Source organism: Schistocerca piceifrons, chromosome 6 (assembly GCF_021461385.2).
Source record: "Schistocerca piceifrons isolate TAMUIC-IGC-003096 chromosome 6, iqSchPice1.1, whole genome shotgun sequence".
NCBI classification, from domain to species: Eukaryota; Metazoa; Arthropoda; class Insecta; order Orthoptera; family Acrididae; genus Schistocerca; species Schistocerca piceifrons.
In genome coordinates this window covers 128,973,228-128,987,741 of record NC_060143.1, presented here as the reverse complement: position 1 = coordinate 128,987,741, position 14,514 = coordinate 128,973,228, and the positions used below count along the sequence as shown (strand labels likewise).

The window sequence follows — 14,514 nt, the reverse complement described above, 5'->3', positions numbered from 1 at the left end:
TTTATGTGATCATTCCACTTCAGATCGCTCCGGATAGTAACTCCTAAGTATTTTACGGTCGTTACCGCTTCCAATGATTTACCACCTATGGCATAATCGTACTGGAATGGATTTCTGCCCCTATGTATGCGCATTATATTACATTTATCTACGTTTAGGGAAAGCTGCCAGCTGTCGCACCATGCATTAATCCTCTGCAGGTCCTCCTGGAGTACGTACGAGTCTTCTGATGTTGCTACTTTCTTGTAGACAACCGTGTCATCCGCAAATAGCCTCAAGGAGCTACCGATGTTGTCAACTAAGTCATTTATGTATATTGTAAACAATAAAGGTCCTATCACGCTTCCCTGCGGTACTCCCGAAATTACCTCTACATCTGCAGATTTTGAACCGTTAAGAATGACATGTTGTGTTCTTTCTTCTAGGAAATCCTGAATCCAATCACAAACCTGGTCCGATATTCCATAAGCTCGTATTTTTTTCACTAAACGTAAGTGCGGAACCGTATCAAATGCCTTCCTGAAGTCCAGGAATACGGCATCAATCTGCTCGCCAGTGTCTACGGCACTGTGAATTTCTTGGGCAAACATACATTATGTTCTAGACATTCACGCACCACAAACGCCTGCTAGGAGTGTGATACAGTAAGGGCAGCAGTGGCAGAACGTACAGCAACCACAGTACAGAGAAGAGGGTTTGTTAGCATAGATGTGTCAATGCGAACTGTTGCGAACCGGTTATTACCAGTGGGACTATGCGCACACACACCTCTAGCCTGTCTTCCACTCAGGCCACAGCATTGACTTGCATGGCTCCACTGGTGCTGTCAGAAGATCACCTGTAAGATGGAATAACACACTATGTTCTTCAGCAATGAAAGCAGATTCTGCCTGCATGCAAGTGATAGTTTTTTTGCACATACAATGTGGACCTGGAGAGTGCTGTCTCATAGAGTGCATTCGTCCAAGACACACTGGACCCATCGCAGGCATTATGGATGGGGTGCGATAAGCTACAACTCTTGCTCACCTTTGGTGGTTCTGAAGGGGGCATTAACCAGTGGTCAGTATGTGCAAAAGATTTTTACACCCATTCATTTGCCATTCTTGCAACAGGAAGATGATGTCTTGTTCCAACGGATAATGCTCACTCACACACTACCCGTGAAACACAATGTGTTCTGCATGACACACAGCAACTTCAATGGCCAGCACAATCCCCAGATTTGTGCTCCAACCGAGCACACGTGGGATTTGATGGGATGAGAAGTGACGCATGCGACTTGTCAACCAACAACACTTACAGAGCTACGTGAACAGGTCGAGCAGGCATGGCGTAACATATCCCACGACAGTATTAGCCATCAGTATGATTGACTGGATGCCAGTGTCAGTGCCTGTACTGCAACCCATTGAGGCTACACCACGTACTGGGCGTTTCAGCATAGGTCAATACGTGGTACCTAAGAACCGCCTTTCATGTACTCCATACGCACTGCTGCAGCAATAAATCTTGAGAGAATTGGAAACTTCTAAAAGGGTGCACCCATTTTTTTCCGGCAGTGTATACACTGGAAAATTAGTTGTAGTTCAAAAAGGAAAGAGTGCTAGCTGAACAATGTACAGAAAAAAAAGAAGATGGATGAGGGCAACACTACACTCGCAGTATTATATGCAATGAATCTGATACAGAGGACTGTTTGATATGAGTTGTCGACTTTGACCAGTAACATAGTAAACACGTGATAAGTTCTGTAAACAATATGGTGACTATATGTTACGGGCATTTTTTTTTAAATTGGGCAAGAGTACAGATTAATTTGTCGCCATAACCAGGTTTTTATTTCTATCACATTCATTGCCTTCACCAACTCACAAATAAACTGTTGCCTAACTTAGATCTCTGACCAAACTACATATCAGTTGTGTCATCATAATCATTTTTTTTTAAATTCGTTGGCATCACCAACTACTAACAAAAGTATGAACATATGCAGCGGAATGACACAACAGCAGCCATTAACATTACGTCACTAAAGCCGTTGACTCGTATTGAACGTCTCTCTTGACCCCAATGAATCAAGTTTATACCCTCTGTAAGTTCCAAAAATAATAAAGTTGTTCCCATGTACATACATACAGTAGAGTTGGTACAATACTCACTTTGTTATGTGCAGTACTGTGGTCATTATGTACTTCTCCGCAGCCGATCTGTAAGCAGCCTCGGTGGACACAAAGCCATAGGTTTGGTCCACGAGACTCACAAAGTGAACATTTGCTAATCTGTGAACAATCAAGAGTGAACACTAAATTATTTAAAGAAATTTTAAATAAAACAACCAGAATACTGTGACCACTCCTTGTTTCAACAGAATGTTTACTATCAGTCACAATCATATGTGCAAGATCTCAGCATAAAAGTGCGAGTACTCATTGCAGTATTTAATTTCTGTGTAGGAATCATCAGGGAGGGCAGTATAGAGATATGACAGTAACTAACAAGGATGGAATGGAGATCAGGAGGGCAATGAAAGATGGCCCTGTTACCTCACAAATTGCAATTTCCATACAGTTTCTGGGTTGTATTTTCTACAATTCTGTCAATACAGAAAATTCTACTTTGACTCATTAGCATCACTTTCTGCCTGAAAACCTGAAAATCATACCCACCAATTACAACACTAACATGAGTTCTTTTTTATTTCTGTATCACTGCTTTGGTCCTACATGAATAAACACTAAGACTATTTATTCTGTTGTTAACTTCTCATTATTTAGTTGTTCTTTTTTCTTCCTGTCTTTGGCTGGTTTTTCCTAACCTTCACTATGACGACGCAGTGATCTCCACAACATTATTCCCCCCCCCCCCCCTTTTTCGTGAGTCCTCTAAAAATTTTCTAAAGGGAAACATGATCCATAGTAGGCTGTAATGTTCTTTATTAATTGTGTGATCACCAAAATCAGCTGACAGCACAATTAATAAAGAATATTACAGACTACTAAGTAGCATGCTTTTCTTTACAAAATTACTCCCTTTGTTTGTTGAAAAGCACCCAGAGTCTTAATACTTTAAAACAGATTTTTTAAATTCCATCTCTCTCTTTCAATGAGAAAGTTACAATGTGAAATTTATTTTCATTACTACCAGAGGCAGATCATAAAGTATTAATTAGCTCACAGTTGACCAAATTTCAGAATTAATGAAGAATCTCCACTGATAGTTTGACTGAAATCAACTGACACGCAATTAGTAGCACTATATTAAGCAATAAGACGCTTTTAAATACAAAATTCTTTCATGTACCAATAACAGACTAACTTATAATTTGCATTTTCCCCTAAAGCAAAATTTTCCATTCACACACTCCATGTGGTTTAATGAGATTTCAGCATACATCACAAAATCCAGTTAATCAGATATGAATACTGCTGAAGGGTGCAGATGCTGGCCATTGTTTAAAAACAAAAAACAGTGGTGCAAATAATAAAAGCGAAGTGTAAATTGTTATAAATAGAGTTAAATGAAAATGTTAAACCTATAGTCTCATAATAAAGAAGAATGGTCAATATTTTCATTGAAATAAAATGATCTGCTTCTGCATCTTATTACTGCCTTACTTCTGTCCAACTTAACATGTTACAATAATGTACTGATGATATCATCTGCACAGTCACATCAAAGAGCCTAGAGTAATTACTGATACACATAAATAAACCTTGTTAAAGAAGCAAAGTTATGCTACCAGGAAATATACAATTATAAGGTGTGGGGATGGGGTGGGAGCAACGTGTAGAATTTAAGTAGTCTCATTATGCATGAGCTACAAATGCCATTTGTAAGCAACAGAATAACATTAATTCACCAAACATTGTGAAAATTTTGGCATTTCAAATATTTTCTTTCATAAAATAGATATTCAAAAATCATGACAGTAAAGTGATTACTGGTACTTTCATTAAGCACAGTAAAACTTTCATACCAACAGCAAAAAATATATTTATCAGAAATTCAGGAGGACAAACACAATTTCCTTAGTTTAAGGCAGTCACTGTTTCACTTCCATACATGGCTACACTCCATACAAATACTTTCAGAAATGACTTCCTGACACTTAAATCTATACTCAATATTAACAAATTTCTCTTCTTCAGAAACGCTTTCCTTGCCACTGCCAGTCTACATTTTATATCTTCTCTACTTCGACCATCATCAGTTATTTTGCTCCCCAAATAGCAAAACTCCTTTACTACTTTAAGTGTCTCATTTCCTAATCTAATAATACACTGTGGTCCCTTACGGGCTTCTTACCTCCTTCGCTTTCTCAATATCTGCGTGAGTAACATCGACGCTGGCCAAGTGAGGGCACTTCAGTGGTCGTCCAGACATTGCACTGTAAAAATAAGAACTTCCTTATTTAAAAATGAAATTTCATTCTAGAAATCTGACACCTCAAAAACCAACTATGTATAAAACATTCTTTCTTTTTTTGTCACATCAAATCTGCATAAAATTTTGAGTTTTGCACAAAATCTCAAATTGTATTTGTCAGAAACAACTGACTGCTATAGCTGCTGTTGTATTGATCATGTATAGCCTACAAACAGCTTGTGACAGGTCACCATACATCATCCACAACTGAGAATACTGTGGCTGCAGCTTCTCATGCTGACAAACCTTGCACACAATTTTGCCCCATAGAGGAAAGTGAAATGAGCCTGAAGTTTCTCTCCACAACATCTTTGGTTTACTTTCCACACTAAGACAATGGGAGATTGCAAGTCCTGATTTTATACATACACACCCTAAAACATTTTGGGCAAATGCCAGAATAGTTCCTTCAACATAGGCACAGTTGACTATGTCTTATCCTTGTTAAACACATATGTGTACATTATGTAAATTGAAGGTGGAGGAGGGGAAAGGAACTATTGAGGCTAGCTGACATTGGGACTTTATGCAGAATCAGAGGTGATGAGTGCAAAAGTGTGCTGGACCAGGATTCGAACCCCGGATCCCCTGCTTACTAGGCAGTTGCGTTAACCACTGCACCATTCAGCCAGAGTGTGTATCCCAAATGCATGGACTATCTTGGCACCTCTCTAGGCTGACCCACATCCCCACCCAGTGACATGTATCCAAATGTCTGAAAGAACAGACACCACAAATTCATATAACTGATTTGCCTCGATGGGCAATGAATCAACCTACTTCAGTGTGGACGCACAAGTACATTGAATCTCCTGTGAGAATCTCGAAGAAGTGAGCATAATGAACACAGGCGTTGACTGCAATAGGTGGTGCTGGTGGGAATGTGGGTCAGCCGAGAGGCATGTCGAGATAGTCTGTGCAATCACGTTAAACACTGTGCCTGGGTGGTGCACTGCGTAATGCAACTGCCTAGTAAGCAGGAGATCCCAGGTTTGAATCCCGACCCTGCACAAATTTTCCCTCATCACCACTGATTCCACATAAAGTCCCAATGCAGCCGACATCAACAGTTCCTTCTCTTTTATTTCTCCTCCCCTCCACTTTCAATTTACATAATGTGTTTCTCAACTATAGTGTATGTATATATTTATATCCCTGACATGGTTTTCCCTCGCATAAAGCAGAAAAATCAAATAACAAACTTCCTGGAATATTAAAACTGTGTGCTGGACCTAAACTCGAACTCGGGGCCTTTGCCGTTCGCGGGCAAGTGCTCTACCATCTGAGCTACCCAAGCATGACTCAAGACCCGTCCTCACAGCTTTACTTCAGCCAGTACCTCGTCTCCTACCTTCCAAACTTCACAGGAGCTCTCCTGCATGGTAGAGCACTTGCCCATAAAAGGCAGAGGTCCCAAGTTCGAGTCTCAGTCCAGCACACAGTTTTAATCTCCCAGGAAGTTTCCTATCAGTTGCAGATTGAAAATTTCATTCTGGAAAATCTAATACCATTTAAAAACTATTTGCTGTTTGTTGTTGTGGTCTTCAGTCCTGAGACTGGTTTGATGCAGCTCTCCATGCTACTCTATCCTGTGCAAGCTTCTTCATCTCCCAATAGCTACTGCAACCTACATCCTTCTGAATCTGCTTAGTGTATTCAACTCTAGCTCTCCCACTACGATTTTTACCCTCCACGCTGCCCTCCAATAATAAATTGGTGATCCCTTGATGCCTCAGAACATGTCCTACCAACCGATCCCTTCTTCTGGTCAAGTTGTGCCACAACCTTCTCTTCTCCCCAATCCTATTCAATACTTCCTCATTAGTTATGTGATCTACCCATCTAATCTTCAGCATTCTTCTGTAGCACCACATTTTGAAAGCTTCTATTCTCTTCTTGTCCAAACTATTTATCGTCCATGTTTCACTTCCATACATGGCTACACTCCATACAAATACTTTCAGAAATGACTTCCTGACACTTAAATCTATACTCGATGTTAACAAATTTCTCTTCTTCAGAAACGCTTTCCTTGCCATTGCCAGTCTACATTTTATATCCTCTCTACTTCGACCATCATCAGTTATGCTCCCCAAATAGCAAAACTCCTTTACTACTTTAAGTGTCTCATTTCCTAATCTAATTCCCTCAGCATCACCCGACTTAATTAGACTACAATCCATTATCCTCGTTTTGCTTTTGTTGATATTCATCTTATATCCTCCTTTCAAGACACTGTCCATTCCATTCAACTGGTCTTCCAAGTCCTTTGCTGGTCATTGACGAACCTCAAAGTTTTTATTTCTTCTCCATGAATTTTAATACCTACTCCGAATTTTTCTTTTGTTTCCTTTACTGCTTGCTCAATATACAGATTGAACAACATCGGGGAGAGGCTACAACCCTGTCTCACTCCTTTCCCAACCACTGCCTCCCTTTCATGTCCCTCGACTCATAACTGCCATCTGGTTTCTGTACAAATTGTAAATAGCCTTTCGCTCCCTGTATTTTACCCCTGCCACCTTTAGAATTTGAAACGTAGGTTTGCCTTTTCTTAATCTTTCTTCTAAGATAAGTCGTAAGGTCAGTATTCCCCTCACGTGTTCCAGTATTTCTACGGAATCCAAACTGATCTTCCCCGAGGTCGGCTTCTACTACTTTTTCCATTCGTCTGTAAAGAATTCATGTTAGTATTTTGCAGCTGTGGCTTATTAAACTGATTGTTCGGTAATTTTCACATCTGTCAACACCTGCTTTCTTTGGGATGGGAATTATTATATTCTTCTTGAAGTCTGAGGGTATTTCGCCTGTTTCATACATCTTGCTCACCAGATGGTAGAGTTTTGTCAGGACTGGCTCTCCCAAGGCCGTCAGTAGTTCCAATGGAATGTTGTCTACTCCGGGGGCCTTGTTTCGACTCAGGTCTTTCAGTGCTCTGTCAAATTCTTCACGCAGTATCATATCTCCCATTTCATCTTCATCTACATCCTCTTCCAATTCCATAATATTGTCCTCAAGTACATCGCCCTTGTATAGACCCTCTATCTAGTCCTTCCACGTTTCTTCTTTCCCTTCTTTGCTTAGAACTCTGTTTCCATCTGAGCTCTTGATGTTCATACAAGTGGTTCTGTTTTCTCCAAAGGTCTCTTTAATTTTCCTGTAGGCAGTATCTATCTTACCCCTAGTGAGATAAGCCTCTACATCCTTACATTTGTCCTCTAGCCATGCCTGCTTAGCAAATTTGCACTTCCTGTCGATCTCATTTTTGAGACGTTTGTATTCCTTTTTGCCTGCTTCATTTACTGCATTTTTATATTTTCTCCTTTCATCAATTAAATTCAATATTTCTTCTGTTACCCAAGGATTTCTACTAGCCCTCGTCTTTTTACCTACTTGTTCCTCTGCTGCCTTCACTACTTCTTCCCTCAAAGCTACCCATTCTTCTTCTACTGTATTTCTTTCCCCCATTCCTGTCAATTGTTCCCTTATGCTCTTCCTGAAACTCTGTACAACCTCTGGTTCTTTCAGTTTGTTCAGGTCCCATCTCCTTTTTGCAGTTTCTTCAGTTTCAACCTACAGTTCATAACCAATAGATTGTGGTCAGAGTCCACATCTGCCCCTGGAAATGTCTTACAATTTAAAACCTGGTTCCTAAATCTCTGTCTTACCATTATATAATCTATCTGATACCTTTTAGTATCTCCAGGGTTCTTCCATGAATACAACCTTCTTTCATGATTCTTAAACCATGTGTTAGCTATGATTAAATTGTGCTCTGTGCAAAATTCTACCAGGCGGCTTCCTCTTTCATTTCTTAGCCCCAATCCATATTCACCTACTACGTTTCCTTCTCCCCCTTTTCCTACACTCGAATTCCAGTCACCCATGACTATTAAATTTTCGTCTCCCTTCACTATCTGAATAATTTCTTTGATTTCATCATACATTTCTTCAATTTCGGCGTCATCTGGAGAGCTAGTTGGCATATAAACTTGTACTACTGTAGTAGGTGTGGGCTTCGTATCTATCTTGGCCACAATAATGCGTTCACTATGCTGTTTGTAGTAGCTTACCCGCATTCCTATTTTCCTATTCATTATTAAACACACTCCTGCATTACCCCTATTTGATTTTGTATTTATAACCCTGTATTCACATGACCAAAAGCCTTGTTCCTCCTTCCACCGAACTTCACTAATTCCCACTATATCTAACTTTAACTTATCCATTTCGTTTTTTAAATTTTCTAACCTATCTGCCCGATTAAGGGATCTGACACTCTACACTCCGATCCGTAGAAAGCCAGTTTTCTTTCTCCTGATAACGACATCCTCTTGAGTAGTCCCCGCCCGGAGATCCAAATTGGGGACTATTTTACCTCCGGAATATTTTACCCAAGAGGACGCCATCATCACTTAATCATACAGTAAAGCTGCATGCCCTCAGGAAAAATTACGGCCGTAGTTTCCCCTTGCTTTCAGCCGTTCGCAGTACCAGCACAGCAAGGCCGTTTTGGTTATTGTTACAAGGCCAGATCAGTCAATCATCCAGACTGTTGCCCTTGCAACCACGGAAAAGGCTGCTGCCCCTCTTCAGGAACCACACGTTTGTCTGGCCTCTCAACAGATACCCCTCCGTTGTGGTTGTACCTACGGTACGGCTATCTGTATCGCTGAAGCACGCAAACCTCCCCACCAACGGCAAAGTCCATGGTTCGTGGGGGGGATTTTGTGTGTATGTTGGCAGCACTTTCGTTTGGTAAGTCACATCATCTTTGTTTTTAGATATATTTTTCCCACATGGACTGTTTCCCTCTATATATATAGAATGCATTGTATTTGGAGATGGCTTTTTATCATCTGTGGTGGTGCTCTCTAAGGTTGAATTTCTATGTTTAGGAGTTTTATTTGAGTGATTTTGTGAGGCATCTGACATAGTGCTGTATGTTACTTTGGGCTCTGGGAGTTTTTGAGAGTTACACACACACACACACACACACACACACACACACACACACACACACCAAAAAAAGGTCTGAGTTAGACTGGTTTCTTGTAGGTAGGTCTGTTCCAAGTTTAGTGTAGTGGATCATTGGGCGAGGGAGAAGGGAGTGGGAAGAGGTGGGGGTAGTCTGAAAACGATTTAGCAAATGTATTACCATTCTAAAGCAGTATAAATTTTAAAATATTCACAACTTTTAGGGATTGTGCTTTCTCCATCCATCTTTCCAGCCTTCTAATTGTTTGTAGTAACATTACATTTGTGCAATGCATATGGAATGCATTGTGTTTGGAGATGGCTTTTTATCATCTCTATGGTTTAGGAGTTTTATTTGAGTGATTTTGTGAGGCATCAACACAATCTCTCACACAGCAAGACCAGACTTTTCAAACCGGGAACCATCCACATAAAATACCACAAATCGTCCAGTGACAACGCCACATATAGGCCTACTGGTCTCTGGTTCAAAGCCTAGCAGCTATGGTCAATCTTACACATTCTCCTCAAACTCAACATTTTGATGTAGGAATTTAATCATGCTCACAATGTCATTCCCCACTGTGAAATGCAGGGATGTGAACTTTGTTGTCACATCCGTATCAACAGCAGAAGTATAAAACTAAATCTCCAACCATAAACAAAAATCTGCACCTGTGATTCCAAAGCCAAAAATCTATTGCTCATTACTGCAAACACCACAATAATTCACTAACAAGTTGAAATAAACTCTTCCTAATGTACTCTCATAAACAGCACTCAAGGAGTCCAATAGCACTAACCCACTCTCAAACAATTTAGTAACAAATATCCCACACTAATGCGCACCATTACACATACACTAACATGCTCTCTGCAAACACAATATTTTACAAATGTAATATAGGGTCGACAGAAGCGACCGATACCACACATTGGCTTTGACCCGTGATGTACACAGCGACATCACAATTAAAGCAGATGAACGGTACTGAACACCCACTAGTTCTGCTAAAAAGAGAACTGAGGCCTGTATCACAGGCCCATGATACAGAAAGATGTAATATGCTTTCCAATCTTCAATCTAATCTAAACCAGCAAGGGATTCATGAGCAGCATTTCGAGCAGTGAATATAACAGGTGAGGAATCTGCACAACACAGTGACAACATTTGTGTTTCTTATTTTACTGCAGCATTGGCTGATCAGAGAGAAAAAGGAAAAAAACTAGTGTATTAGTCTATATTAAGAGTCATCAGAGCCAATAGACTACACGTGGGACAGAAACTCTTCACCATGGCAAGGAGAACCTATACAGTTTACGAGGAAGCAACGGAAATTAGGAAAGAAGCATATTTCAGTAACAACTCGGGTGAAAGTACAACCTAATATGTGCCAATAAAGAAAGAGAGACTATTATGATTTTAATGTCTAATGTGTACTATTCCCTTCCAATAGTACAGCTTCTCACGCAAAATATATTGTGACAAAATTAGATGTTTTATCTATTTACTACATATGAGGTACACACATTGATTTGTACACCTCAAAAAGGATGGGTGGAGGAGCGGAAAGGAATTAAAATTTCTTTCTGAATAGGGTGAAGTGGGGTAATTGTAACCACGTTTTGGCATAGTTCAACTTTGACACCAAATTGCCAACTTGTTATTGAAGATATGGTTTTGAAATTTTTCATGCTTAAAGTTTAACTTATTGACTTTTAAACAATCTACATTTTGTTTTTGAAAAAAGAAATTATATGGTCAATTAATTGTTTTCAAAATTTTGTGTTGTGAGGTTACACTTGCCCCATGGTTCGGGGCAAGTGTAACCCGGCATTGTTGTACCCATACCGAGCATTGTAAAAGAGACTTGGGGTAAGTGACCCGATTACCCAATTTTTACTGAACTTGTGGATTTTTAAATTATTAAAATATCTTAAATTTTACTCAAGATATGAACTTTTTTGCACACGCCTCTTTGTATATTATGAAATACACAGAAAATGTTAGCTAGACTAAAAAATAAGTGTTAGCCTAAACCATAAAACATTGAAACAGAATGCTTCATAGATGATTTGTTTTTGTTTTAGGCCAGTAATTTATTAGTTTAAATTCTACAAAAGTAATATTTTTTCTTTAGTAGGCAATTTAACAAAAATAATAAAATATCTAGTATCAAGAGAAAAGAAAAATTCACTTTATAACTTCACTTTCTATTATTTTTCATGGTAATTGAACTCAAGTTGTTGGCAATTTGTGTTTAACGCTAAACTGCCCTAATTCAACTTATTATATTCACACTTAGGCCCTAACTGTTATTTAGTCACTGAATCTTGTATGAATAAAATGTAACACCAAATGTCAGGTCTCCCCTGCGACTCAAAGTAGGCTCAGGCAGCACTGGAATGACGTCAGAGGATGGAACTTCCGTCTCATCTCTTCTATCAGGCCAGTAGAATGTGGTGCCATGCTTTGTCTTATTTTTGCATCTGAGGAAAATCACTTCTGGATCCCCTAAATCACTAATTTTGGTAACATGGCCAATAAAATGAACCTTCTTACATTTTGTTGCGAAAGCTACCAGAACATAGTTTCCAACTGTAATTTTATCTTTGGCTTCAAAAAAAGTTGCCTCTTTTTCTTCTTCACAGTTTATCATTTCTTTCCTGAGATCGTCCAGTGTTATTATGGTCCCATTTTTTTCACCACCATTTATTAAAGATAGGCCTCCTTCAGTTTCACTTTCTTCACTTGTTGATTCAACTTCCAGTCTTTTTTTTCTTGTTACCCACATGAGCAATCAGGGATTTTTTTCCACAACATTCCGAAATGCCATTTCGGATAAAGTAACAGCACTTTGTTTGGAAGATTTACTTTTCATTACCAAGCCCTTTTTTATGTCGATAATGCTCTTTTGTTTTGCTTTCTCCTTATTATTCTTGTTTCCTTTGAAATCTTTTTCTTTATAGATGGCATCTTGAAAAGTGATAACTTCAGCTCCTGGTGCAATTCTTTCCTCCTTTGTTTTACCAGTGGGACTACACTGTCGGACTGTCATATTTTATAAAAGGAAACGTGGTTTAAAAATATAGTAGACTTAAATAAAAAATAAAATATATCTCACACAAACTCCATATGTACAGGAAGGTCAGTTTAGTTGATCTACTGTGATAGCAAAAACAAGGTTACAGCTTAAATAAATAAATCTGTTCCGGTAAGTTTGTTTGGGGCAAGTGTAACCCCCCTGGTTACACTTGCCCCAGCCTGTTGGTTACACTTGCCCCACATAGGAAAAAGTTGGGGTAAGTGTAACCATGCCTGGCATATCAAGAGCTTTATCAGTAGAGTAAAACGAATCTCATATTTGAAATTGTCATACAAAAGTTAGTTTGTAACCAAAAAATTGTGCAGTTATCTTTAAAACTGCAAGAATGACAGACTACCAAATTCTGAGCGTGTCACTCACTCGCAAAGTGAAAATGTAGACGTCAATTCAAGTCCAAAAATTAATTACCAATTTATGTCAGATTTGACAACTTATGGTTAAATATAACAAAGAAAGGAGTAAATTAATATGTGTGATAGGTTAGAGGTAAAAATACAGCTTCTTTAAGGCAACATAAGCTGTGGTTACACTAACCCCATGGTTACACTTACCCCACTTCACCCTACCATAAAACATTGAAATTCACCATAGGCTAGCCTACATATCACTCAATCATGATCACAATAAAACTAAAAACATACTTCCCGTATTGGTATATGCATATGTGTGTGTGTTTTGATCAATGCGGTTGTGTGAGTTACCAATTAGTCTCGCACCAAGAATAATAAATCAGTGTCTGCTAAGGTCCATAAACCAGAGAGAGAGAGACTAATATTTCAGTACAAACAAGTACACTACTGCGCAATGTCATGACCAATAACAACACCAAAAATATGGTAAACGATGAAAATTATAATTCACCTGGGCTTTCAAACAAACTAGGTAGGAGCTATGGGCCTGAAATCACGAATCAACCTACCAGGGATCCGCTGAAATTGTATCGTTAATGGGAAGCTAAATTCTCCCTAGCCTTGTCAAGCTACTACTCACCTGTTCACATATTTCATATGTTTAACTAACGCTAACATATTTAATGGCAAGACAACTTATAGAGTCCGTTGTTGTTTTTATTTTTTTGAGCAATCGTCAAAAGAAGCAAAGAAAAAGGATTAACTGTTTCTGTATGTGACAATTATATACTCGTTACGAAGCTCTCATAATATTTAAGCCTAATAAACATGTTCTGTATCATCGCAATAACGGCTACGAAATTTATTCGAAAAACTGTTAAGTCATTGCCGTGTATACCTTCAGTTTTTCGTAGCTCGCCTACACACAATTTTTAAACGATTAAAGATGGTATTCGGTTGGTGCTACAGCAGCAATATACCACATCACTGCAATACACATCTCACTTTTAGATCAGTCAATAGTTTTTCCTCTTCGCTGTCATCATCTCATTACTGTTACGAAGCACGCACGATTTTACAACAAACTACGTGAGACCACAAGTCAATGTCCATCGACGAATAACGTTTGACACATTCACCACACACAACAATTAATTTCAATACTGTATCATCACAAAACCACAGGCAACAAATATGACAAAGAGTACAAGCCGAAGATAAAATAAATGTCAGTGTTGCAAGGAATAATTCATATCTTTAATTGAGACTTATTCTAAACTCATCGAACATCATCCGAAAAGCTGCAAGAGAACATATTTTCTTATTTTAAACTACCTCGAACATTTTCTAAGTAAGATGCTACTATGACACCCATACTAAATCCAAATCTTTATTAGCTTTTCAGCGTTTTTGATACAATGGCTTCCCAAAGTATAGAGTGAAGTCAAGTTTTGACGTTTGAATTAATTAACGTTAGTGTTAATTTGGCAGATGGAATGTCTCTAAAAACGATTATCATGATCATTGTGAAGAAACCAATTGTATCATTTAACCCTAGTGAATTTGAACCACATTATTCCAAATTGTCATAAAATTCTGGATTTAGAAATAATATAAATGATAGTTTAATTGATTTCATTGATGATACTGTA

General features: G+C 38.7%; 1 protein-coding gene across 1 annotated transcript in view; it reads right to left on the bottom strand.

The window, feature by feature from the left end:
* The window catches only part of LOC124802705 (ubiquitin carboxyl-terminal hydrolase 20), a 185,593-nt gene extending 171,571 nt beyond the window's left edge, over positions 1-14,022 (bottom strand). The window contains exons 1-3 of the mRNA XM_047263658.1: positions 13,761-14,022; positions 4,309-4,390; positions 2,163-2,282 (exon numbers count right to left, since the gene is read on the bottom strand). Of these exons, the coding sequence (XP_047119614.1) occupies positions 2,163-2,282; positions 4,309-4,386 (198 nt within the window). The 5' untranslated portion in view covers positions 4,387-4,390; positions 13,761-14,022. The remainder of the gene's footprint in view (positions 1-2,162; positions 2,283-4,308; positions 4,391-13,760) is intronic.
* Between the last annotated feature and the right edge of the window lie 492 nt (positions 14,023-14,514).